Source organism: Scyliorhinus canicula, chromosome 16 (genome assembly GCF_902713615.1).
Source record: "Scyliorhinus canicula chromosome 16, sScyCan1.1, whole genome shotgun sequence".
Classification (NCBI taxonomy): domain Eukaryota; kingdom Metazoa; phylum Chordata; class Chondrichthyes; order Carcharhiniformes; family Scyliorhinidae; genus Scyliorhinus; species Scyliorhinus canicula.
In genome coordinates, this window is record NC_052161.1 from 122,867,298 (window position 1) to 122,892,136 (window position 24,839).

At 50.4% G+C, this 24,839-nt stretch overlaps 1 protein-coding gene across 1 annotated transcript in view; it reads left to right on the top strand.

Moving 5' to 3' along the window:
- Nucleotides 1–16,834: 16,834 nt before the first annotated feature.
- The window catches only part of slc45a1 (solute carrier family 45 member 1), a 45,445-nt gene continuing 37,440 nt past the window's right edge, over nucleotides 16,835–24,839 (top strand). The window contains 3 exon segments of the mRNA XM_038774091.1: nucleotides 16,835–17,041; nucleotides 21,838–22,053; nucleotides 22,056–22,268. Coding sequence (XP_038630019.1) covers nucleotides 21,876–22,053; nucleotides 22,056–22,268 — 391 coding nt within the window. The 5' untranslated portion in view covers nucleotides 16,835–17,041; nucleotides 21,838–21,875.

Here is a 24,839-nt window from a genome sequence, read left to right on the forward strand (position 1 = left end):
GCCAGCCACTATGCTGCTCCAGCCAACAATGCTGCTCCAGCCTGCCACTATGCTGCTCCAGCCAGCCACTATGCTGCTCCAGCCAGCCACTATGCTGCTCCAGCCAACAATGCTGCTCCAGCCTGCCACTATGCTGCTCCAGCCAGCCACTATGCTGCTCCAGCCAGCCACCATGCTGCCCCAGCCAGCCACCATGCTGCCCCAGCCAGCCACTATGCTGCTCCAGCCAGCCACTATGCTGCCCCAGCCACTATGCTGCCCCAGCCAGCCACCATGCTGCCCCAGCCACTACGCTGCTCCAGCCAGCCACTATGCTGCTCCAGCCAGCCACTATGCTGCTCCAGCCAACAATGCTGCCCCAGCCAGCCACCATGCTGCCCCAGCCAGCCACTATGCTGCTCCAGCCAGCCACTATGCTGCTCCAGCCAACAATGCTGCTCCAGCCTGCCACTATGCTGCTCCAGCCAGCCACTATGCTGCTCCAGCCAGCCACCATGCTGCCCCAGCCAGCCACCATGCTGCCCCAGCCACTATGCTGCTCCAGCCAACAATGCTGCTCCAGCCAGCCACTATGCTGCTCCAGCCAGCCACTATGCTGCTCCAGCCAGCCACTATGCTGCTCCAGCCAGCCACTATGCTGCCCCAGCCAGCCACCATGCTGCTCCAGCCAGCCACCTGCTGCCCCAGCCTGCCACTATGCTGCTCCAGCCAGCCACTATGCTGCTCCAGCCAGCCACTATGCTGCTCCAGCCAGCCACCATGCTGCCCCAGCCAGCCATCAAGCTGCCCCAGCCAGCCACTATGCTGCTCCAGCCAGCCACCATGCTGCCCCAGCCAGCCACTATGCTGCTCCAGCCAACAATGCTGCTCCAGCCTGCCACTATGCTGCTCCAGCCAGCCACCATGCTGCTCCAGCCAGCCACTATGCTGCCCCAGCCAGCCACTATGCTGCCCCAGCCAGCCACCATGCTGCCCCAGCCACTATGCTGCTCCAGCCAGCCACCATGCTGCCCCAGCCAGCCACTATGCTGCCCCAGCCAGCCACTATGCTGCTCCAGCCAGCCACTATGCTGCTCCAGCCAACAATGCTGCTCCAGCCAGCCACCATGCTGCCCCAGCCAGCCACCATACTGCCCCAGCCAGCCACTATGCTGCTCCAGCCAGCCACTATGCTGCCCCAGCCAGCCACCATGCTGCCCCAGCCAGCCACTATGCTGCCCCAGCCACCCACCATGCTGCTCCAGCCAGCCACCATGCTGCTCCAGCCAGCCACCATGCTGCTCCAGCCAGCCACTATGCTGCTCCAGCCAGCCACTATGCTGCTCCAGCCTGCCACTATGCTGCCCCAGCCAGCCACTATGCTGCCCCAGCCAGCCACCATGCTGCCCCAGCCAGCCACTATGCTGCTCCAGCCTGCCACCATGCTGCCCCAGCCAGCCACCATGCTGCCCCAGCCACTATGCTGCCCCAGGCAGCCACTATGCTGCCCCAGCCAGCCACCATGCTGCCCCAGCCAGCCACTATGCTGCCCCAGCCAGCCACTATGCTGCTCCAGCCAGCCACCATGCTGCCCCAGCCAGCCACCATGCTGCCCCAGCCAGCCACCATGCTGCTCCAGCCAGCCACTATGCTGCCCCAGCCAGCCACCATGCTGCCCCAGCCAGCCACCATGCTGCCCCAGCCAGCCACCATGCTGCCCCAGCCAGCCACTATGCTGCTCCAGCCTGCCACTATGCTGCCCCAGCCAGCCACCATGCTGCCCCAGCCAGCCACCATGCTGCTCCAGCCTGCCACTATGCTGCTCCAGCCAGCCACTATGCTGCCCCAGCCAGCCACCATGCTGCCCCAGCCAGCCACCATGCTGCTCCAGCCAGCCACTATGCTGCCCCAGCCAGCCACTATGCTGCTCCAGCCAGCCACCATGCTGCTCCAGCCTGCCACTATGCTGCTCCAGCCAGCCACTATGCTGCTCCAGCCAGCCACTATGCTGCCCCAGCCAGCCACCATGCTGCCCCAGCCAGCCACTATGCTGCCCCAGCCAGCCACTATGCTGCTCCAGCCAGCCACCATGCTGCTCCAGCCTGCCACTATGCTGCTCCAGCCAGCCACCATGCTGCCCCAGCCAGCCACTATGCTGCTCCAGCCTGCCACTATGCTGCTCCAGCCTGCCACTATGCTGCTCCAGCCAGCCACTATGCTGCTCCAGCCAGCCACCATGCTGCCCCAGCCAGCCACTATGCTGCTCCAGCCTGCCATTTCTGCAGCCAGAATCAGCACCCGCGGCAGAACTGCCAGGCCCGCAACGCGACCTGCAGCAGCTGCGGGCAGAAAGGCCACTACGCGAGAGTGTGCCTCGCAAAAAGGGCCCCAGCTTCCAACTCCCCAGCGGCACAAAGTAATCGCTCCCCACACCCGCAGGCCCGCGGGGCCCGAAACGCTGCGGCCTATGCTCCGCCCCCGCCCCCTCCCGCCACGTGCGATCCATGGGGGCCGCCATCTTGGCAAACCTCCACCACGTGGCCGGCCACGTGCGACTCATGGGGGCCACCATCTTGGCAAACCTCCACCACGTGGCCGACCACGTGCGACTCATGGGGGCCACCATCTTGGACGCCATCTTCCTTGCCGCCCACCACGTGTGATCCACGGGCCCGACCTGCATCTCCACGCTTGGACAACTATCGGAAGAGTACGACCTCCCCGGGCGCTCGTCACGCGGCCCGCAACTCGGCGCAGTCACCCTGGATCAATCACGCCCGAAGCATCTGCGAAATTCGATGGCAGAGGTCCAAATCAACGGTTACAACACGCCATGCTTTTCTGACTCCGGGAGCACTGCGAGCTTCATACACCCAGACCTGGTAAGACGCTGTTCGCTCCCCGTTTTCCCCGTGCGGCAAACTATCTCGCTCGCTTCAGGCTCCCATTCTGTACAGATCCAGGGGCGCACCGCCGCGACACTCACAATCCGAGGCACTAGCTACTCAAAATTTCACCTCTACATTTTGCCCGATCTCTGCACCCCACTCTTATTAGGCCTAGATTTTCAGTGTAACCTTAAGAGCCTCACCCTCAGCTTCGGAGGGCCCCTGCCCCCACTCACTATCTGCAGCCTCGCTACGCTGAGAATCTCCCCCCCCTCCTCTCTTCGCCAATCTCACAAAGGACTGTAAACCCGTAGCCACTCGTAGCAGGCGATACAGCCTGCAGGATAGGGTATTTATCAGATCAGAGGTCCGAAGGCTTCTCAGTGAGGGGATTATAGAGGTCAGCAATAGTCCCTGGAGAGCTCAGGTGGTGGTCGTTAAGACCGGGGAAAAGCTCCGCATGGTTGTCGACTGTAGTCAGACCATAAATAGATTTATGCTCCTCGACGCGTATCCCCTCCCCAGGATTGCAGACATGGTAAATCAGATCGCCCAGTATCGGCTCTTTTCCACGGTGGATCTGAAGTCTGCATATCACCAGTTCCCAATCCGCCCGGAGGACCGCCACTGCACGGCATTCGAGGCCGATGGCCGCCTCTTCCATTTCCTCCGGGTCCCCTTCAGCGTCACTAATGGGGTCTCGGTGTTCCAACGAGCAATGGACCGAATGGTGGACCAATACGGGCTGCGGGCCACGTTTCCGTACTTGGACAATGTCAACATCTGCAGCCATGACCAGCAGGACCATGACGCCAACCTCCATCGTTTTTTCCAGACGGCACAGAAATTAAACATCATCTACAACAAAGAGAATTGCATTTTCCGCACAAACAGACTGGCCATCCTCGGCTACGTAGTGGAAAACGGAGTCCTGGGCCCAGACCCGGACCGTATGCGCCCCCTCTTAGAACTCCCCCTCCCCCATTGCCCCAAGGCCCTCAAACGGTGCTTGGGCTTCTTCTTCTACTACGCCCAGTGAGTCCCTCAATATGCGGACAAAGCCCGCCCACTCTTTAAGGCCACACGATTTCCCCTTTCAGCTGAGGCACACCAGGCCTTCAACTGCATCAAGGAGGACATCGCCAAAGCGGCTATGCGGGCGGTGGATGAATCCACTCCATTCCAGGTTGAGAGCGACGCCTCAGAGGTAGCTTTAGCAGCCACTTTAAATCAAGCAGGGAGGCCCGTTGCATTTTTCTCCCGTACCCTCTCCGCTTCAGAACTCCGACACTCCTCAGTCGAGAAAGAAGCACAAGCCATTGTGGAGGCTATTCGTTACTGGAGGCACTACCTCGCAGGTAGGAGGTTCACCCTCATCACCGACCAAAGATCGGTCGCCTTTATGTTTGATAACTCGCAAAGGGGCAAAATAAAAAATGATAAAATTCTTCGGTGGAGGATCGAACTCTCCACCTATAATTACGAGATTAAGTATCGACCCGGGAAGCTCAACGAGCCTCTGGATGCCCTATCCCGCGGGACATGCGCCAGCGCGCAGATTGACAGACTGAAAGTCATCCACAACGACCTCTGCCACCCGGGGGTCACCCGGCTCACCCAATACATCAGAGCCCGAAACCTGCCTTTCTCCAACGAGGAGGTAAAAGCGGTCACCAGGGACTGCCCGATCTGTGCGGAGTGCAAACCGCACTTCTATAGACCAGACAGGGCCCACCTGGTCAAGGCTTCTAGGCCCTTTGAACGCCTCGTGATTGATTTCAAAGGGCCACTCCCCTCAACTAACAAGAACGTTTACTTTCTAAACGTCATAGATGAGTTCTCCCGTTTCCCATTTACTATCCTGTGCCCTGATATGACCTCCCACACAGTCATTAGGGCCCTGCACAGCATCTTCACCCTATTCGGTTTCCCCAGCTACGTGCACAGCGACTGGGGTTCATCCTTCATGAGCGACGAGCTGCGTCAGTACCTGCTCGACAAGGGCATCGCCTCGAGCAGGACTACCAGTTACAACCCCAGGGGGAACGGGCAGTTGGAGAGGGAGAACGCGACGGTCTGGAAGACCGTCCTACTGACCCTCCGGTCCAGAAACCTCCAAGTCTCCCAGTGGCAGGAAGTCCTCCCAGACGTGCTCCACGCTATTATGCACAGCGACCAATCAGACCCCTCACGAGAGGCTCTTCATTTATCCAGGGGCACTACCACGGGGGACTCACTTCCGGCATGGCTGAGGACACCGGGCCCGGTGCTCCTGAGGAAACACGTCAGGGCACACAAAACCGACCCCCTTGTTGAGAAGGTGCGCCTGCTCCACTCCAACCCCCAGTACGCCTTCGTCGAGTTCCCTGACGGCCACCAGGACACAGTATCCCTCCGGGATCTGGCACTCTATCCCCACAGAAGGACCCCTCACCCTACACCCCATGCTGCCGCCCCCTCGCGCTCCCGAGCCCACAAGCTCGCTCCACCAGTTCCGTGCACCAGTGCCGGCCAGCTCCCAGCGCCCCCAGTCCCCGGTCGAACCAGAAGAGTATGAAGCTCGGACACAACCCTCCCTGGAGTCCGCCATTGTACCACAGCACACAACACCCATCCAGCCACCGCAAGAGGCTGCAACCCCGGTGCTCCGCAGATCACAGCGGACAGTTCAACCACCGGACAGACTTACTTTGTAGACCACCACCCCCGCCGGACTTGATTTTTTTGCAGGGGGTGAATGTGGTGAATGTAACGTAGTAATTCACACTGTATTTACCAATACCATTGTAAGCGCAGTAGCGTTATCCGACCACTAGGGGGAGTAGCTCTGGGAATGCTCAGGAGTTTGTAGAGGGCTCCACCCTTGGCTCCGCCCACGACTCCTCCCCCTTGAATGCTGTATAAATAACCGTGTCCAGAGCCAGCCTGCAGTTCATCGAGAGTTCAATGGGTAACAGGCTGGCTCTGTAGTAAGTAGATTAAACCACTGTTCATATCTTAAAGCAAGTGTCTTGTGAATTGATGGTTCCATCATGTTGTATGTGATAAATCCATTGGAAAGTATGGGGAGAATTATGGACATGTTGGGGAAATTTGTGGCAATTTCCAGGTATAAATTGAATGTTGGGAAAAGTGAGATCTTCCCGGTGAATGTCCAGGGGAGAAATGGGAATTTGGGGGCCTTGCTGTTCCAGGTGGCTAGGTTTCGGTATCTAAGGATTCAGGTGGTGCAGGATTGGACAACTGTGTACAAGTGGAATCTGTACAAGTTAGAGGGTTAGAGGGGATCTGAAAAAATGGGAGGCTCTGCATCAGACGCTGGCGGGGAGGGTACAGGCAGTGAAGGTGAATGTGCTGCTGAGCTTTTTGTTTATTTTTCAATCCTTTCCAATTTTCCATCCCAAGCCGTTTTTCTGGAGGGTGGATAAACTGACTTTGGAGTTTATTTGGGCAAGCAGTAAGACCTTGCTGTAAAGGAGGAGGTGGGAGGGGGGCTGGCCTTTCTAAACCTGTTACATTACTATTGGACAGTGAATGCTGAGAAGGTGAGACATTGGTGGGGGGAAGGGGAGTGGGGATAGATTGGGTTCGACAAGAGGAGGACTCTTGTAGGGGACAAGTCTGAGGGCCCTGACCAGTTGAGAAGGCAGTTTAAACTATGATGTATGTCAGTATTGACCCCAATATGTGGGAACCATAGGTTATACTGGGGGGATGGATGGGATGTATGGGAGGTGGCGGGGGGAAGGGATAGAGCAGGGAAGAGATCTGTTTGTAGAGGACATGTTTGCAGGGTTGGAGGAAGTGCGAGAGAATTTTGAGTAACCGAGGGGGAGTGAGCTTAGATACTGGCAGGATTTGCCCTCGTTTCCTCACTTGCCAGAGTATAAGTTGCTCTTGTTGTCCCCGGACAAGTGGGGGGAAGGGTAAATCTGGGATATCTACTGGTGGTTGGGGGTGAAGGGGCCGGAGCTAGTGGAAGAGATTAAACGGAAATGGGAGGCAGAATTGTGGTGAGGAGTTTGGAGTGAAATAATGCATTGGATCAACTCAACCTCCTCTTGTGCGAGGATTCAAATGGCGTATGATTAGGCCACAAGTGGAACCTTACACAGTTTAAGGTGGTACATAGGGTTCACATGACTCACACCCAGATGAGTGGGTTTTTCCCGGGAGGAGAGAATGTGTGCGAGAGTGTAGGAGGGGGCCGGAGAACCATGCTCATATGTTCTGGGAATGTGCAAAGTTCGAGAGCTTGTTGGGTTTGTGGGGTTAAGATGATGCCATGCCCTCTAGTGGCGGTTTTGGGGTGTCGGGAGGGAAAGGGGCCGATGTCGTGGCCCCTCTCAGATCACTGATGGATATTTTTTTTAATACTTTTTAAAAATAAATTTAGAGCACCCAATTCATTTTTTCCAATTAAGGGGCAATTTAGTGTGGCCAATTCACCTACCCTGCACATCATTGGGTTGTGGGGGCGAATCCCACGCAGACACGGGGAGAATGTGCAAACTCCACACAGGCAGTGACCCAGAGCCGGGATCGAACCTGGGACCTCGGCGCCGTGAGGCTGCAGGGCTAACCCACTGCGCCACCATGCTGTCCTCACTGATGGATATTATTGAATTGGAGGGCGGCAGTGCCACAGGGGGTTGCAGCATGGTTGGGGGATTTGCATGAATTTTTTAGGCAGGAGAACATTAAGTTCACCCTCAGTGGATCGGAGGAGGGGTTTAATGTGCAGTACAGGCCGTTTCTATCTGTTTGAGGAATTGTTTGTCACGGGGGAGGGAAGGGGGTTCGAGGGCGGGCAGGAGCTGGGGATTAAAAGGGGGGAAATGAACAAAGTGTATGTACCATGTACCAAGTAAGGGTTTGGTAAGGCAGCAAGGTGTCGCAGTGGTTAGCACTGTGCCTCACGGCGCTCTGGTCCAAGGTTCGATCCCGTCTCTGGGTTACGGTCCATGTGGAGTTTTCACGTTCTCCCCGTGTTTGCGTGAGTTTCGCCCCCACAACCCAATGATGTGCAGGGTAGATGGATTGGCCACGCTAAATTGCCCCTTAATTGGAAAATAAGAATTGGGTACTCTGAATTTATTTTTATAAAGTAAGGGTTTGGTAGTGAGTCAGTAACCCGGAAGACTCACGGTAGCATGGTGGTTAGCATCAATGCTTCACAGCTCCAGGGTCCCAGGTTCGATTCCCGGCTGGGTCACTGTCTGTGTGGAGTCTGCACGTCCTCCCCGTTTGTGCGTGGGTTTCCTCCGGGTGCTCCGGTTTCCTCCCACAGTCCAAAGATGTGCGGGTTAGGTGGATTGGCCATGCTAAATTGCCCGTAGTGTAAGGTTAATGGGGGGGATTGTTGGATTACGGGTTACGTGGGTTTAAGTAGGGTGATCATTGCTCGGCACAACATCGAGGGCTGAAGGGCCTGTTCTGTGCTGTACTGTTCTATGTCCTAAGACGATAACTGTCTCTTGACCTGCAGAAAAGCCATCTCCTGTGGTTTCCTCCATACCCACTCTTGATTCCTCTTCCAAAGAAGGTGTAAGGGGACGAATGCGGTCACAAGATTCCATAATGAACTTGCCGTAATAAATAACAAGTCCTAAAAATGAACGAAGCTCCGAAGCATCCGTCAAGGTGCACCTGTGAGATGATGTGCACCTTGTCTGTGACAGGGTGTAAGCCTTTGCGGTCCACCTGGTAACCGAGGTACACCACCTCCCCAGCATTGAGAACACATTTTGCCCACCGCAAACAGACACCAGACTCAGAGAAATGCTTCAGCAGTGCCTCAAGGTTCTCCAGGTTCTCTTGCTCAGTCGCTCCCATGACCAGCACATCATCTTCTATATAGACCACCACGCGCAGCAACCCCCGCAGGATGTTCTCCATTATTCACAGAAATATAGCACAGGCAGAGGATACCCTGAAAGGAAACCGGGTGCACTCGTAAAGGCCTCTATGTGTATTTATTGCAACATATTTTCAGGAAGCCGCGTCCAACTCAAATTGTAAATATGCGCGGCTCATATTGAGTTTAGTAACCAAAAATCCACCCGCCAACTTTGCTTAAAGATCCTCAAAAAGAGTCATGGATTGGATTTGTTTATTGTCACGTGTACCGAGGTACAGTGAAAAGTATTTTTCTGCGAGCAGCTCAACAGATCATTAAGTACATGGGAAGAAAAGGGAATAAAAGAAAATACATAATAGGGCAACACAAGGTATACAATGTAACTACATTGGGCCGAGTAGTTGCCATACCAGGCTGTGATGCAGCCCGATAGGATGCTTTCTATGGTGCATCTGTAAAAGTTGGTAAGGGTTAAAGTGGACATGCCAAATTTCCTTAGTTTCCTGAGGAAGTATAGGCGCTGTTGTGCTTTCTTGGTGGTAGCATCGATGTGGGTGGACCAGGACAGATTTTTGGAGATGTGCACCCCTAGGAATTTGAAACTGCTAACCATCTCCACCTCGGCCCCGTTGATGCTGACAGGGGTGTGTACAGTACTTTGCTTCCTAAAGTCAATGACCAGCTCTTTTTGCTGTCATTGAGGGAGAGATTGTTGTCGCTGCACCACTCCACTAGGTTCTCTATCTCCCTCCTGCATTCTGACTCGTCATTCTTCGTGATCCGGCCCATTATGGTCGTATCGTCAGCAAACTTGTAGATGGAGTTGGAACCAAATTTTGCCACGCAGTCACATGTGTACGGGAGTAGAGTAGGGGGCTAAGTACGCAGCCTTGCGGGGGGCCGGTATTGAGGACTGTTGTGGAGGAGGTGTTGTTGTTCATTCTTACTGATTGTGGTCTGTTGGTCAGAAAATCGAGGATCCAGTTGCTGAGTGGGGAGCCAAGTCCTAAGTTTTGGAGCTTTGATATGAAGCTTTGTTGAAGGTGGAGGCTGTAGTCAATAAATAGGAGTCTGATGTAGGAGTCCTTGTTGTCGAGGTGCTCTAGGGATGAGTGTAGCGCCAGGGAAATGGCGTCTGATGTGGACCGGTTGCGGTGGTTTGCGAATTGCAGTGGATCACAGAATTCTGGGAAAATGGAGGTGATGGGCTTCATGATCAACCTCTCTAAGCACTTTATTACAACTGAAGTCAGGGCCACCGGACAGCAGTCATTGAGGTATGTTGCCTAGTTCGTCTTTGGCACTGGTATGATGGTGGTCTTCTTGAAGCAGGTGGGGACCTCGGAGTGGAGTAGGGACAGGTTAAAGATGTCCCAGCATAGGGTAGCGATCCAACCTTGATACTGTATTCATGGTGATAACCGGACAGTCCTGTCTGGTTTTAATACCTGCACCACTGGAACTGCCCAATCCGCAAAGCCCAATGATACCCAGATTTTCTAGTTGACTGACTTCAGTTTCTACTTTTCCAACAACGCTTCAGGGACTGGGCGAGCCGGGAAATACTGAGGTTGGGCTCCCTAGTTGACATGAATGTGAGCTACAGCCCCTTTGATCTTCCCAAGTCCGGGTTGAAATGCTACAGGGTACTTGCCCAACACGTCACTTAAGCCCCCGGACTCCATCTGGAGGATGTGTTGCCAATTTAGTGTAAATGGCTCAACTAATCATGGCCAGCAAGCTGGGGCCTTGCCTTCTGACCATAATAAGCAGGAGGTTCACCTACTGGTGACCATAAACAACCAGAGTCATAGCGGTACCTGCAATGTCCAAGGGATCACCCGTTTAGGTGGCCAACCGAGCCTTGGTATCGGTCACGTCCAAGTCCTGTATGTCCTGCCTAATGCGGTCAAATATCTTCTGTCCCACCACGGCCAGCAAATGCCTGTTTACCAGTACCGTGATCCTTATGGGGGTTACCCAGAGCGCTGCCACGTAATTTAACTGCATGCAGTCATCTTCGGCATTTTCTTCCAAGTGGAAGGTACAGGCTTGACTGGAGGGATTTATACAGAGAGTTCTAGAAAAGATGGGGAATGGATTTGGGAGATGCCAACATATTCAAGGCTTGTGGAGCAGGAAAGGAGATTGGACATTAGGTTGTTTTGCAAGGACAGTAGGGTCAAAAGTTGTTTTTTGAGGAGAAGGGTGATGACAGCAGATTTCAAGCAGAGAAAGAACTGTCAACAATGTCCGTTAACATGGGGAACAGGAGGAGGAATTGGGTGATCAGCAGGTTAGCGGGAATAGAATTGATGGACCATGAGCTGGGTCTCATGGGTAAAATAAGTTCAGGGAGGGTATGAGAGGTGAAATAAGAGAGAACAGATATAGAGGCAAGTTCAGATCTAGGAGAGGCATTGTTGGAAGTTTGGCCAGCTGGGTCCTAGGAAGGGAGGGACACAGCTGCTTGGATCTTGGGGACAAACAAGTCCATGATCTCCTCGCACTTACTGTTGGAGGTTAGGGTGGAAGGGACGGGGAGAAGGATTTTAGAAGGTGGTTTGCGATACAGAAAATAAACCAGCGGTTATCTTTGCATTCCACAATGATCCTGGAACAGTGAGCAGTTTTAACAGATGGGAGCAGAGTCCAATAATATTTTAAATGCTCCATCCGAGTTTGGCAATGGATATTAAACAAGTTGTCCACATATCCTTTCAAGTCTACATCCTTGAATTAAGAGAGCGGAAATGAAAGCCAGATTGGAGAACAGAGTGAGAGCAATTAATGGTTTTAAAGGCAGCCAAAGTGGAAACAAGTGTTTGGTTTAGAAAATTCATAGCTACACAAATGTTGTCACAAACAGAGGGCCAAAGGCTTAGCAGTTGGGATTTTGAAGTGTGGTTGTCAGTGAAATGGAGGACAGATTTTTTTCCAGACGCAGATACAGACTGGCACAGGGTGTGGGGTATAAAACAGAGATGTGGTGGTGAGTGATACAAAGATCTGTCATTCATATGATCGAGCAAGAACAAGTGAGATGGCATGACCAAGAATAGAGGCTGGGGATTTTTTTTTCACTTTTTAAAGATGTTTTTTTTTAAATTTAGAGTACCCAAATATTTTTTCCAATGAAGGGAATTTAGAGTGGCCAATCCACCTACCCTGCACATCTTTGGGTTGTGAGGGTGAACCCAGCTCACTACAGGCTTTCATATTTTTTTGGGCGACACTGTAGCACAGTGGTTAGCACTGTTGCTTCACAGCGCCAGGGTCCCAGGTTCGATTCCCAACTTGGGTCACTGTCTGTGCGGAGTCTGCACGTTCTCCCTGTGTCTGCGTGGGTTTCCTCCGGGTGCTCCAGTTTCCTCCCACAAGTCCCGAAAGATGTGCTGTTCGGTGAATTGGACATTCTGAATTCTCCCTCTGTGTACCTGATCAGGTGCCGGAATGTGGCGACTAGGGGCTTTTCACAGTGTCTTCATTGCAGTGTTAATGTAAGCCTACTTGTGACAATAAAGATTATTATTATTAAACCCACGGGGAGAATGTGCAAACTCCACACGGACAGGGACCTGGGTCCTCAGCACCGTAAGGAGCAGTACTAACCACTGCACCACCATGCCGTCCTGAGGCTGGGGAATTTACATGGAGGAAGAGATTTAGAAAGGAAAGACAAACTCAGATACACGCAGCATAACTACACAGAAAACAGACCGACATAGACAATACGCACACAACACAGATACACACAACACATACACACAACATAGATATACAAAAAACAGACACAGAAAATACAGACACAGCACAGATACATACACAAAACAGACCCACACAGACAATACACACAACACATACACTCACAGCTCTGAAGAAGACACAAAATATTAAATTTCTTTCCTCCCTATAGATGCTGCCCAGTGGCACCGTGGTTAGCACTGCTGCCTCACCGCTTCAGGGACTGGGTTCGATTCCCACCTTGGGTAACTGTCTGTGCGGAGTTTGCACTTTCTCCCTGTGTCTCCGTGGGTTTCCTCCGGCTGCTCCGGTTTCCTCCCACAGTCCAAAGATGTGCAGGTTATGTGAATTGGACATGCTAAATTGCCCCTTAGGGTAGGTTACAGGGTGGGGCATAGGGCCCGGGTGGGTGTCTTTCAAAGGTTCGGTGCAGACTCGATGGGTCGAATGGCCTCTTTCTATACTGTGTCTTCTATGCTGCCAGACCTGCTGAATCTTTGCAGCATTTTATGTTTTTATTTTGGATTTCCAGCATCCACAGTATTTTTAACATAAATTTAGAGTACCCAATTCATTTTTTCCAATTGAGGAACAATTTAGCGTGGCCAATCCACCTACCCTGCACATCTTTGGGTTGTGGGGGTGAAACCCACGCAGACACAGGGAGAATGCAAACTCCCACACGGACAGTGACCTGGGGCCGGGATAACAGTATTTTGTTCTTATTACAGACACACACAGCATCAGATCTAAGCTCTGCAGTCTTGCCACATCCAGCAGTGAATGGTGGTGGACAATTAAATAACTCACTGAAAGAAGAGTCTCCACAAATCTCCCCATCCTGAATGATGGAGGAATCCAGCACGTATGTGCAAAAAACAAGGCTCAGGCATTCGCAACAATCTTCAGCCAGAAGTGATGAGTGAATGATCTCAGTCTCCTCTGGTGGTCCCCAGCATCGCAGCTGTCAGTCTTCAGCCAATACGATTAGTTCCACGTGATATCAAGAAACGGCTGAAGGCACTCGACACAGCAAAGGCTATGGGTCCTGATTATATTCCAGCAATAGTACTGAAGACTTGTGCTCCTGAACTTGCCACCCCCCCAGCCAAGCAGTTCCAGTACAGCTACAACACAGGCATCTATCCGGCAATGTGGCAAATTGCCCAGGTATGTTCTGTACGCAAGAAACAGGACAAATCCAACCCAGCCAATTACCACCCTACTCTCCATCATTAGCAAAGTGATGGAAGGAGTCATCAACAGTGCTATCAAGCGGCACTTACTCAGCAATAACCTGCTCATAGACGCTCAGTTTGGGTTCCGCCAGGGTCACTCTGCTCCTGACCTCTTTCCAGCCTTGGTTCAAACATGGACAAAAGAGCTGAATGCCAGAGGTGAGAGTGACTGCCCTTGACATCAAGGCAGCATTTGACCGAGTGTGGCATCAAGGGTAAAGAAAGGCTAAATCATTTTAGGGCAGCACGGTAGCATTGTGGATAGCACAATCGCTTCACAGCTCCAGGGTCCCAGGTTCGATTCCGGCTTGGGTCACTGTCTGTGCGGAGTCTGCACATCCTCCCCGTGTGCGCGTGGGTTTCCTCCGGGTGCTCCGGTTTCCTCCCACAGTCCAAAGATGTGCAGGTTAGGTGGATTGGCCATGATAAATTGCCCTTAGTGTCCAAAATTGCCCTTAGTGTTGGGTGGGGTTACTGGGTTATTGGGATAGGGGGAGGTGTTGACCTTGGGTAGGGTGCTCTTTCCAAGAGCCGGTGCAGACTCGATGGGCCGAATGTCCTCCTTCTGCACTGTAAATTCTATGATAAGGAGCCCTAGCTAAACTGGAGACAATGAGAATCGGGGGAAAACTCTCTGCTGGTTAGTCATACCTGGCACAAAGGAAGATGGTTGTGGTGGTTGGAGGTCGTTCATCTCAACTTCAGGACATCACTGCGGGATTTCCTCAGGGTAGTGTCCTAGGGCCAATCATCTTCAGCTGCTTCATCAATGACCTCCCTTCTATCATAAGAACATAAGAACATAAGAACTAGGAGCAGGAGTAGGCCATCTGGCCCCTCGAGCCTGCGCCGCCATTCAATTAGATCATGGCTGATCTTTTGTGGACTCAGCTCCACTTTCCGGCCTGAACACCATAACCCTTAATCCCTTTATTCTTCAAAAAACTATCTATCTTTACCTTAAAAACATGTAATGAAGGAGCCTCAACTGCTTCACTGGGCAAGGAATTCCATAGATTCACAACCCTTTGGGTGAAGAAGTTCCTCCTAAACTCAGTTCTAAATCTACTTCCCCTTATTTTGAGGCTATGCCCCCTAGTTCTGCTTTCACCCGCCAGTGGAAACAACCTGCCCGCATCTATCCTATCTATTCCCTTCATAATTTTAAATGTTTCTATAAGATCCCCCCTCATCCTTCTAAATTCCAACGAATACAGTCCCAGTCTACTCAACCTCTCCTCATAATCCAACCCCTTCAGCTCTGGGATTAACCTAGTGAATCTCCTCTGCATAAGGTCAGAAGTGGGGATGTTTGCACAATGCTCAGCACCATTCGCGACTCCTCAGATAATGCAGCAAGACCTGGACAATATCCAGGCTTGGGCTGACAACTGGCAAGTTACATTTGCGCCACACAAGTGCCAGTCAATGACCATTTTCTACAAGAGAGGATCTAATCATCTCACCTTGACATTCAATGGCATTACCATCGCTGAATACCCCACAATCAACACCCTGGGGGTTACCTTTGATTGTGATTTAACTGGACTCGCATTTTAATACCAGGACAGGTCAAAGGCTAAGAATCCTATGGCGAGTAACACACCTCCTGACACCCCAAAGCATGTCCACCATCTATAAGGCACAAGTCATGAGTGTGATTCAATACTCTCCACTTGCCTGGATGAGTGCAGCTCCAACAACCCCCTAGAACCTTGATACCACCCAGGACTAAGCAGTCCGCTTGATTGCTCCTCCTTCCACAAACATTCAAATCCTCCACCACCGACAAACAGTAGCAGCCTTGTGTACCATCTACAAGATGCACTGCAGTGACTCACCAAGATTCCTTAGACAGCACCTTCCAAATCCACGACCACTACCATCTAGAAGGACAAGAGCTGGGAACCCTACCCACCTGGAGGTTCCCCTCCAAGTCACTCAGCACCCTGACTTAGAAATATATCACCGTTCCTTCAATGTTGCTGGGGCAAAATTCTGGAACTCCCTCTCTAATAGCACAGTGGGTGTACCTACACCTGAAGGACTGCAGCGGTTCAAGAAGGCAGCTCACTACCACCTTCTGAAGGGCAACTAGGGATGGGCAATAAATGCTGGTTTAACCAGCGACGCCCACATCCCGTAAATGATTTTTAAAAAAAGATACACGCAGAGAACAAACAATACACACACACAGCATAGATACACATAACAGACACACAGAAAACAGAGGCACAGCATAGATACACACGAAACAGACACCACCCACAACACTGCCATAATAATCCAGGCAACATGGAGGTTAGTGGAGCGGAATGGGTTGGTGGGGAGGAATGGGTTGGTGGGGAGGAATGGGTTGGTGGGGAGGGATGGGAGAGACCAAGAGAGAGTGATCATAAGAATGGAAGGTTGAGGAGGGAGGGGGTGATGGAAAGGAGGAAGGGATTGACAGGGAGGAAGAGGATAGTAAGGAGGGAGGCAGTGATGGGGAGGGAGGCAGTGGTGGGAATGGACGGAAAGGGTGATACCGTTGAGGGGGTATTGGGAAGGGGACAGGGGTTTTTTTTTTTAAAAATTAGAGTACCCAATCATTTTTCCAATTAAGGGGCAATTTAGTGTGGCCAATCCACCTAGCCTGTACATCTTTGGGTTGTGGAGGCGAAACCCACGCAAACACGCGGAGAATGTGCAAACTCCACACGGACAGTGACCCAGAGCCGGGATCGAACCTGGGACCTCAGCACCGTGAGGCCACAGTGCTAACCCACTGCGCCACCGTGCTGCCCCGAAGGGGACAGGGTTGAGGACCAGCGGAGAGGACGAGGAAAAATAATTCTCTCATTACTAAAATCCTTGAGTGGCACGGTGGCGCAGTGGTTAGCACTGTCCTGAAAAAGTCATAATGGACTCGAAACATTAACTCTGTTTCCTTCCCCATAGACGCTGTGAGATCTTCTGAGGTTTTTTTTTCCGAACTTTCTGCTTGTTATTATTAATTCTGCGGGCCTTTAATGCTGGGGGTTGATCTCTGTTCTGTGATTGGCAGAATTGAGATGTGTTATCCACACACAGGCTTCGTAACAAGAGAGCTTTGGGTCTGAGCTCTGCCTCCCCATTGGTGAGTAAGGCTGCACCTGCCTCTTGTGCTGGTACTAGTTCAGTGTCAGGGCCTGGGGCTGTCTCCAGGAGCACTCACTGCACTGTGATGGCAGAATGCGGGAGGAGAGAGATGGAGAAACCGTGAGTAGGTGAAAAAAGGAAACATGCAGGAGGAGGAGCAGGTCAGAACTCCCCGCCCCAGGAACAGGATATAAGGAGCAGCCGAGCCGGAGGTAATTACAGCCAATCTCAAACAGAGCTTTTGTGCGCAGGCTGTTGAGAAACATGAAGTGGTGAGGAGGAGGATGGGCGATGGGGTTCTTGTTACTGCCCAGCTTCTCGCTCTCTCCCTGTCACATGCTGAGACTGCTGGAGGTTAAGACTTGGCTGGCGGAGGGGCTTTTGTTAACCCTGGGCAGTTTGCAGTCTTTTACTCAAGGCAAATAAATCAGAATATTGAAACAATGAGAGAGTGTGGGGATCTGTCAGGAATGACCAGAGACACCAACAGCAATCTGAGGGCGACTGCAAAAAACGGAAAGTAAATCAAGGTGTGAAATGCTGCTGTTTGAGGATTTACAAAAATAAATTACATGAATTATTACAGGGAGATTTTCTTTTAATCAGGGAGAGTTATTGATTCTGCCAGTTATACTGTGAATTCTCAGCTGTAATAAATTATTTTGTTTTAAAGGCCTGGATTAAATTGAAAGAGTTTTGCAGATTGCTTGTGTGACGTTCTAATGCAGCAGTCGCTGAGAGAGGAGCTATAGAGCAGCTCCATCATCTCCTGCTCTCTCCCCTTGTCTCTGGAATCCCTCACACAGGCATCCAGCCCATCCCAGGGCAGTCAGCTATGGAAGCTGGTAATATTGTCGGCCTCATCTACAGCATCGTGTTATTGGGCTTCTGGGTCTTTACTGCTGATGCTGTGGGACTAAAAACAACCTGAATGTTCAAATTAGACTGCAAATATACAGTATATTCTGTGTGCAGATAGTTAAAGCCATCTGGCTACTGTTTGCAAATGGATTATAACCAGCACGTCTACATGTCATAAAAATCCCCATGTGTATTTGGGCCTGAGTGTGCACGGGAATGTGTGAGACTGAGATTAAGTGAATGTGTAACTGTGCATGTGTCTGTGAACGTAAGTGCGAGTGTAAGAATGAATGAAGAGATTCATGTGTGTGTGAACAAGAGAATATAAATGTGTGGGAGAGTAAATGTCCTGAGTCCATATCTGTGAGCTGGAGCAAGGTCAGAGAGCAGCTATCTGTTTCCCTATTTATTGCCCACCCCATTTGCCTCCCCTTGTACTTATGGGTAGAACGGTAGCATAGTGGTTAGCACTATGGCTTCATAACGGACAGGGTCCCGAGTTCAATTCCCGGCTTGGGTACCTGTCTGTGCGGAGTCTGCACGTTCTCCCCGTGTCTGCGTGGGTTTCCTCCGGGCGCTCCAGTTTCCTCCCACATGTCCCGAAAGACGTGCTATTAGGTAATTTGGACATTCTGAATTCTCCCTCTATGTACCCGAACAGACGCCGGAGTGTGGCAACTAGTGGCTTTTCACAGCAACTTCATTGCAGTGTTAATGTAAGCCTACTTGTGACAAAATACTATTATTATTACTTCCCTCTTCCCTATGTTCCTCTGAGTTCCACACTCCCTAACCTATTCCCCCTCCTCCGTACTCACCCCCACCCAAACATCGCTCTCTCCTGTATTCTCCTCTGCTTCATACTCCCAGAATCCATTTTCCTCCCCTGCATTCCCCAATCCCCTACGCCCCCTCTGCCGCGCAGTCCCACACACTCTCCCCAACATCCTTCTCCCCTGTACTCGCTCTGCACTCCACCCACATTACCCTCTTCTCCATACTCCCTCTGCTCGACACTCTCCTCGCACTTCCCTCTCCCCGATACACCTTCTGCTCTGCACTCCATCCCCACCCTGTACTCCTTGTATGCTGCATTCCCCACCCCCACATCTTCTCCTTCACCTAATCATTTTTGCAGTTTGCAGTCATTTTCTGTTCACTTGATGTCTACTCTCAAAGTCTCCAGAGAATGAGTATGTTTCCTCTTTTAACCTGCATCTGAATGACCTCCTTGTGTCACAGATTCCCACATCTCATTGGCTGATCCACCGGGATCACAGAAAGGCTCCTAGATTGGGTATTTTGGCTTTTAAAAGTTTTACGTATTGAGACTTCACTCTAAAGGTGTATGATGAGCAAGCTGGTCTCAATCCAACTGAGACAATATGATTGTCCTGTTTTGGGAGCGTGGCACCACCTTCTGTTCTTGATTCACTGTAGAATGGTCTCAGTGGAATCCTTAATAGAGGCTGGATCAGACTACACCCTTCAACAGTCAGCTAGCAGAGAGCGAAGGGTCCTCATTTGAAAGGTTAACTTTCTCTCTTCGTAGATGTTGCCTCACTTGCTGATTATTTCCAGTTTCTGCAGTATTTACAATTATGCATGGAGAAAATTAACTTACATTTTTCATTGGGGAGGAGTGGGAGCAGAAAATCACTGTTCAGTATGTTAGGAAAATAAAGGTGGTCTTAAGAGAATTAGATTTGTATTGGAAAACATTAAGAATAAGGTTAAAGTGGCTAATTTAATGCTTCTGTGCCGGGAATGGTAAAACTTATAGTTAGATTCATGTTTGTATGTGTGGGGGTTGATTAAGTTCCAACTGTGTTTCTGTTGTGCTTCGAGAGAGCTACAGCGTGAAGAATAAAAAGCTTTTTTACAAATGTCATTTGGAAGAATTGGCCTGAATTTTGGAATGCAAACCCCTGGGAAAGCATAATTACGAGAGAAGATTTTAAAGTGTGTTTTTGGGTGTGGAGTTTGGAAACTTTCACTTGACAATCATCAGGAGAGATTCTAAGGAGACACCCACAAGCATTCACATGGGTTTCAGAGTGGAGAGTGCATTTGCCCGGGTTTCAGAGTGGAGAGTGCATTTGTCCACAGACATCTTGTGTGCTTAAAAGGGACTGCGTGTTAATGGGATTTTGTAGATTAAGATGTATTTTGTAGTCCATGTTAATCTTAAAACCTGTGTTCAAAGTTCTTTTCAACTTTCCCTTACAGTACTTGTTGACTATCGGTCTCTTGCTAGTATTTGGCCTTAGATGGAGTTTACCACCCACTTTGGGCTGCATTCAAAAGCAACCCGACTCCTGACGAGCCAAGGGCCTGCGCAGACCCCACCCATTTACCTCTTAATGGTTTCACGCCCTTTTGATCTCTCTCTTCAAAGTTCTTTTCAGCTTTCCCTTACGGTACTTGTTGACTGTCGGTCTTCAAGAGTTCAAGAGGGCGTGAAACCGTTAAGAGGTAAATGGGTAGGGTCTGCGCAGGCCCCTGGCTCATCGGGATTGTGTCTTCTTAGAGTTGGGTTGCTTGTGAATGCAGCCCAAAGTGGGTGGTAAACTCCATTTCAGGCTAAATACTGGCACGAGACCAATAGTCAACAAGTACCGTAAGGGAAAGTTGAAAAGAACTTTAAAACCTGTGTGGTAATTGTTAAACTAAGGTGGGGGGGGGGGGGGGGGGGGGGGGGAAGTAAAGGCATATTGAATCATGATTCAATCTTTTCACACTTAATAAATATTTTTTCTTGTTGTTAAATCTAATTAACAGTCTTGTGTCTTTGTTCCTCATGTTTTATTTAAAGAAATAAAAGTTACAGTCATTTGAGCCAGAGTTCCGCCCTGGGATCTTCCCATCCAGTTATAATATCAACTGGGATCGTAACAAGTAACATTCCTATTCAACCATTAACTGGTTAAATATCGCCATGGTTTTTTAAAAATACATTTAGATTTTTATTGCCAATTAAGGGGTAATTTAGCGTGGTCAATTCACCTACCCTGCACATCTTTTTGTGCTGCAGGGTGTGAGACCTCGGCAGACACGGGGAGAATGTGCAAACTCCACACGGACAGTGACCTGGGGCTGGGATCAAACCTGGGTCCTCAGCCCCGTGAGGCAGCAGTGCTAACAAATGCGCCACCGTTCCACCTATAATATCGCCTTTTTATTTTGCCTCAATGACTGAGGGATTTGTATCATCCTGGGAACAGCTATGTGCTGTTACAATGCTAACTGAGCATCCTGGAACTGAATTAATAGTAAAGGGACCTTGCCTGGGGCCAGGAGAGCTTCTCGGGATCTCCCAGAATCAATAACACCCCCAAGAGAAAAATCCTTGCTTAACCTGAACAAAATTGAAGAGGGTTTTTGGACACAGGGCCCCTGCCCTCTGCAGTTACTCCAGGGCTAAGTGCTCTGTCAGTGACTGAGACAAACCAACAAGGCAATCCTCAGCTTTGATTGTGAATCTGCTGGGGCAACATGGGCGGAGCTTTAATCTGCCACCATTTCTGAGGTAGGGAGGGAATAGTGTTTGTGAGGGTTCCTGTTGCTGATCCCTACCCAATGATCTAGAATTTGTACCTCAGAATCAGGCCTTTCAGTCCAAGATCTATGCCAGTGTGTAGACTTCACACTAACTTTTTCCCCACTCTACTTCATTTCAGACAGGATATTTTATTCCTCCCTCATGTGCTTGACAAACTTCCTCCTAAATTGATCCATGCTGTTTGCTTCAAACTATGATGGTGGATTCCGCATTCTAACTACTCTCTGGCTAAAGACGTTTCTCTGGAATTTCCAAATGGATTTATTAGTGACTATTCTATATTTATGGCCCCTAATTTGGACTTCCCCAAAAGTGGAAACATTTTATTTTATCTGCCCTATGTCCGCTTTGTCATTTTAAAGACCCCTATCGGTACACTTCTCATGTCTTCTATTTTCTAGAGAGCAGTGACACAGCTGGAAAGTGCATGATACAGGGAGGTTCCCCTCTGCGATCGCCCCGAATCAACAGGACTGTAGCGTAGACTATGGAAACTGTCAGGTGATGCAGCCTGGATAGTTAAGCAGTTGTTTGTGAATGGATTACAATTGTACATAATCCACAGTTTTCTGTCTTTCTCTGCAGAAAGAAGTTAATCGGAGGGAAGGCACCAGGACGACACAATGACTTCCCCAAACACAACCACCCCCAGTGATGCTCTCTTTCCAAATCCAACTTCTCAGGCAAACTGGTGTCCGCCCACCTGTGCTTTCCCCCATTCCACCGTCCAACACATCAGTCACCGTGCCAACAATTACAAGCGGCATCCCAAGAGAAGGAAGTTCATCCGGCCTTCCCCACCTCCCCTCCCAATACTCCGATTCCCATCGAGCTAATTGATTTCAGTGAGATCCCCACCGCGACATTCCTTCTTGGAACTGCTTTCAATGGGTGTATTCTGTTTGGGATTGAGTTCAGCTATGCAATGGAGACAGCCTATGTCACTCCCATCCTCCTACAGATGGGCTTGCCAGATGAACTGTACAGCATGGTATGGTTCATCAGTCCCATATTAGGTATGGTACATTTCTTCAATTATACTCAGGGGGGTGTAGTTACAGAGATGTCTAGCACTGGATTTGGACTGGCCACAGAGGGAAGCACATGTGACTCAGTCTGGACAAATCCTCTGTACTCAGGAGGCAACTTATTCCCTCAAAATAAAGACTTGTGGCACCCAGGAGTCACAAATTCATGATCAGAGAGAGAGAGAGAGAGAGAGCTTGGAAAATGAAAAGGGTAGGCCATGACTGATCAACCTACTTGAATTTTTTGAAGAGGTGACTGAAGTAGTGCACAGGGGAATATCTATGGATGTCATCAATGTGAACGTCTACAAGATGTTTGATGGAGTTTGTCATAAGAGACTGTTAGCTAAAGTTGAAGTTCATGGAAACAAAGTCAACTTATTAACCTAGTTAGGAAATTTGCTGAATAGCAGAGAGTAGGGATAATGGGCAGTTACACTCATTGACAGGATGTGGCTAGTGGATCAACACAAAGATCAGTATTGAGGCCTAAACTATTCATCCTCTTTAGTAATGACTTGGATGACGTGGGGCAGCACGGTAGTTAGCATAAATGCTTCACAGCTCCAGGGTCCCAGGTTCAATTCTCGGCTGGGTCACTGTCTGTGCGGAGTCTGCACGTCCTCCCCGTGTGTGCGTGGGTTTCCTCCGGGTGCTCCGGTTTCCTCCCACAGTCCAAAGATGTGCAGGTTAGGTGGATTGGCCATGCTAAATTGCCCTTAGTGTCAAAGTAAGGTTAATGGGGGGGGGGGGGGGGGGGGGGGGGGGGGGGGGGGGGGGGGTTATGGTATAGGGTGGATACGTTAGGCTTTGAGTAGGGTGATCATTGCTCGGCACAACATCGAGGGCTGAAGGGCCTGTTCTGTGCTGTACTGTTCTATGTACTGTTCTATGTTCTATGTTCTATAGGTAGTAAGTCAAATATCAACATTTGCTGATGGCACAAAGCTAGGTGATATTGTAAACTGTGAAAATGGAAGCATTGGAGTGCAAAGAAATATGAATAGAATAAGTGGATGGGCAAAACAGTGGTAAATAGATTTAAATATAGACAAATGTGAGGGCATCCACTTCGAAGCTAAAAGGGATAGAACAGCGTATTTTCTAAATGGTGAAAAACCTGAATCAGTATTCAGGGGGGTGGGTGAGGTATATTATTCATTCAAATGTTCTCAACCAGTCCAGAAAATAATCAAAAAGGAATGGTGGCCTTTATATCTAGAGAACTAGAAATCGTATAAAACCCTGATTATATCACACCTGGAGTACTCTGCCAGTGTGGACGCCACACCTTAGGAAGCATATATTGGTCTTGGATGGAGTGCAGTGTAGATTTACAGAATGATACCTCAGGCTGGACTCCGCACCCTGACGCCGAAATCGTGTCCGATGCAGAGAATCCATTTCCGCGCAAGGAATGGGGACCGGTGCGGTTCCCCGATTCTCCGGGCCCTGAAAAGCGGCGTATTCAGAGAGTACGCCGCGCTGCGTACCCCCTACCTGCAGCCATTGCTGGAGGCCCGCCCCACTATTCCCTTCCCCGACCGGCCGAAGTCCCGACAGTCCGTGGCTGCCATGGTCGCGGAGCGGGCCGATCAGAGGGCAGGGTGGACTTGTATGGGACCAGGTGGGCGGTCAGGGTCGGGGTGCGGCCAATCGGGGGCACTATTTGGGAGGTCCAGCTCCGTGGTCTGAGTCTGCCATGGAGCACGGCGCAGCCATGGAGGCCGCCAGTGTGCATCTGTAGCCTCTGACCGGAAGTACGGGGGCCCGTATCTGCAGCTAAAGCTGCGAGCTTCCTGATGGCTCCTGCAGCCCCGTGGAAGGCTTGTGGATATGGGGCCTTTTCACACCAGTTTTCTGGCATGGGGACATAGTCCCAAAAATGGAGAATCCAGCCCCTGTACTCCAAGGGTTAAATTACAAGGAGAGATTAAACAAACTAGAATGTACCTGGAATTTGGAAGGGGTGATTCAATCAAAGTTTCAATTTATGAAAGAGAAGAGGTAAGGTACATAGCGAGAGCCTATTTCTACTGGTCGGGGAGTTCTGACAAGGATGTGAGTGTAACAATTAAAGCCAGACCTTTCTGGAGTGGAATTATCAAATACATTTTATACTCCGAGGCTGGCGGCGGCAGTTGGAACACTCTTCTCCAAACGGCAGATGATTGTTAATTTTAAATCTAAGATTATTTTTGAAAGCTAAAGGTTAAGAGATACTGGGCTGAGGAAGTTAGGTACAGATCAGCCATGATCTCATTGAATGGTGGGACAGACTTGAGGGAGTAAATGGCCTCCTGTACCTATGATCTTATTTCCATTTCTAAAGCACCTTTTTTTTTTGAAAATCATTTTATTGCCTTTTCTCATATTTATAAACAGTTGTTACTTATCTACATTACTTTTCTTGCCCGCGCTAATTTGCTTTATTTTACAGAGAGATTTGTTTTGTCCTTCATTGACTAGTACGTACACTTTACTGCCCTCTGGATCGGTCTATAATATCCCCCTCTCCTCGGCCCCCCCCCATTGGTTCAGCACCCTCCTCCCCCCCCA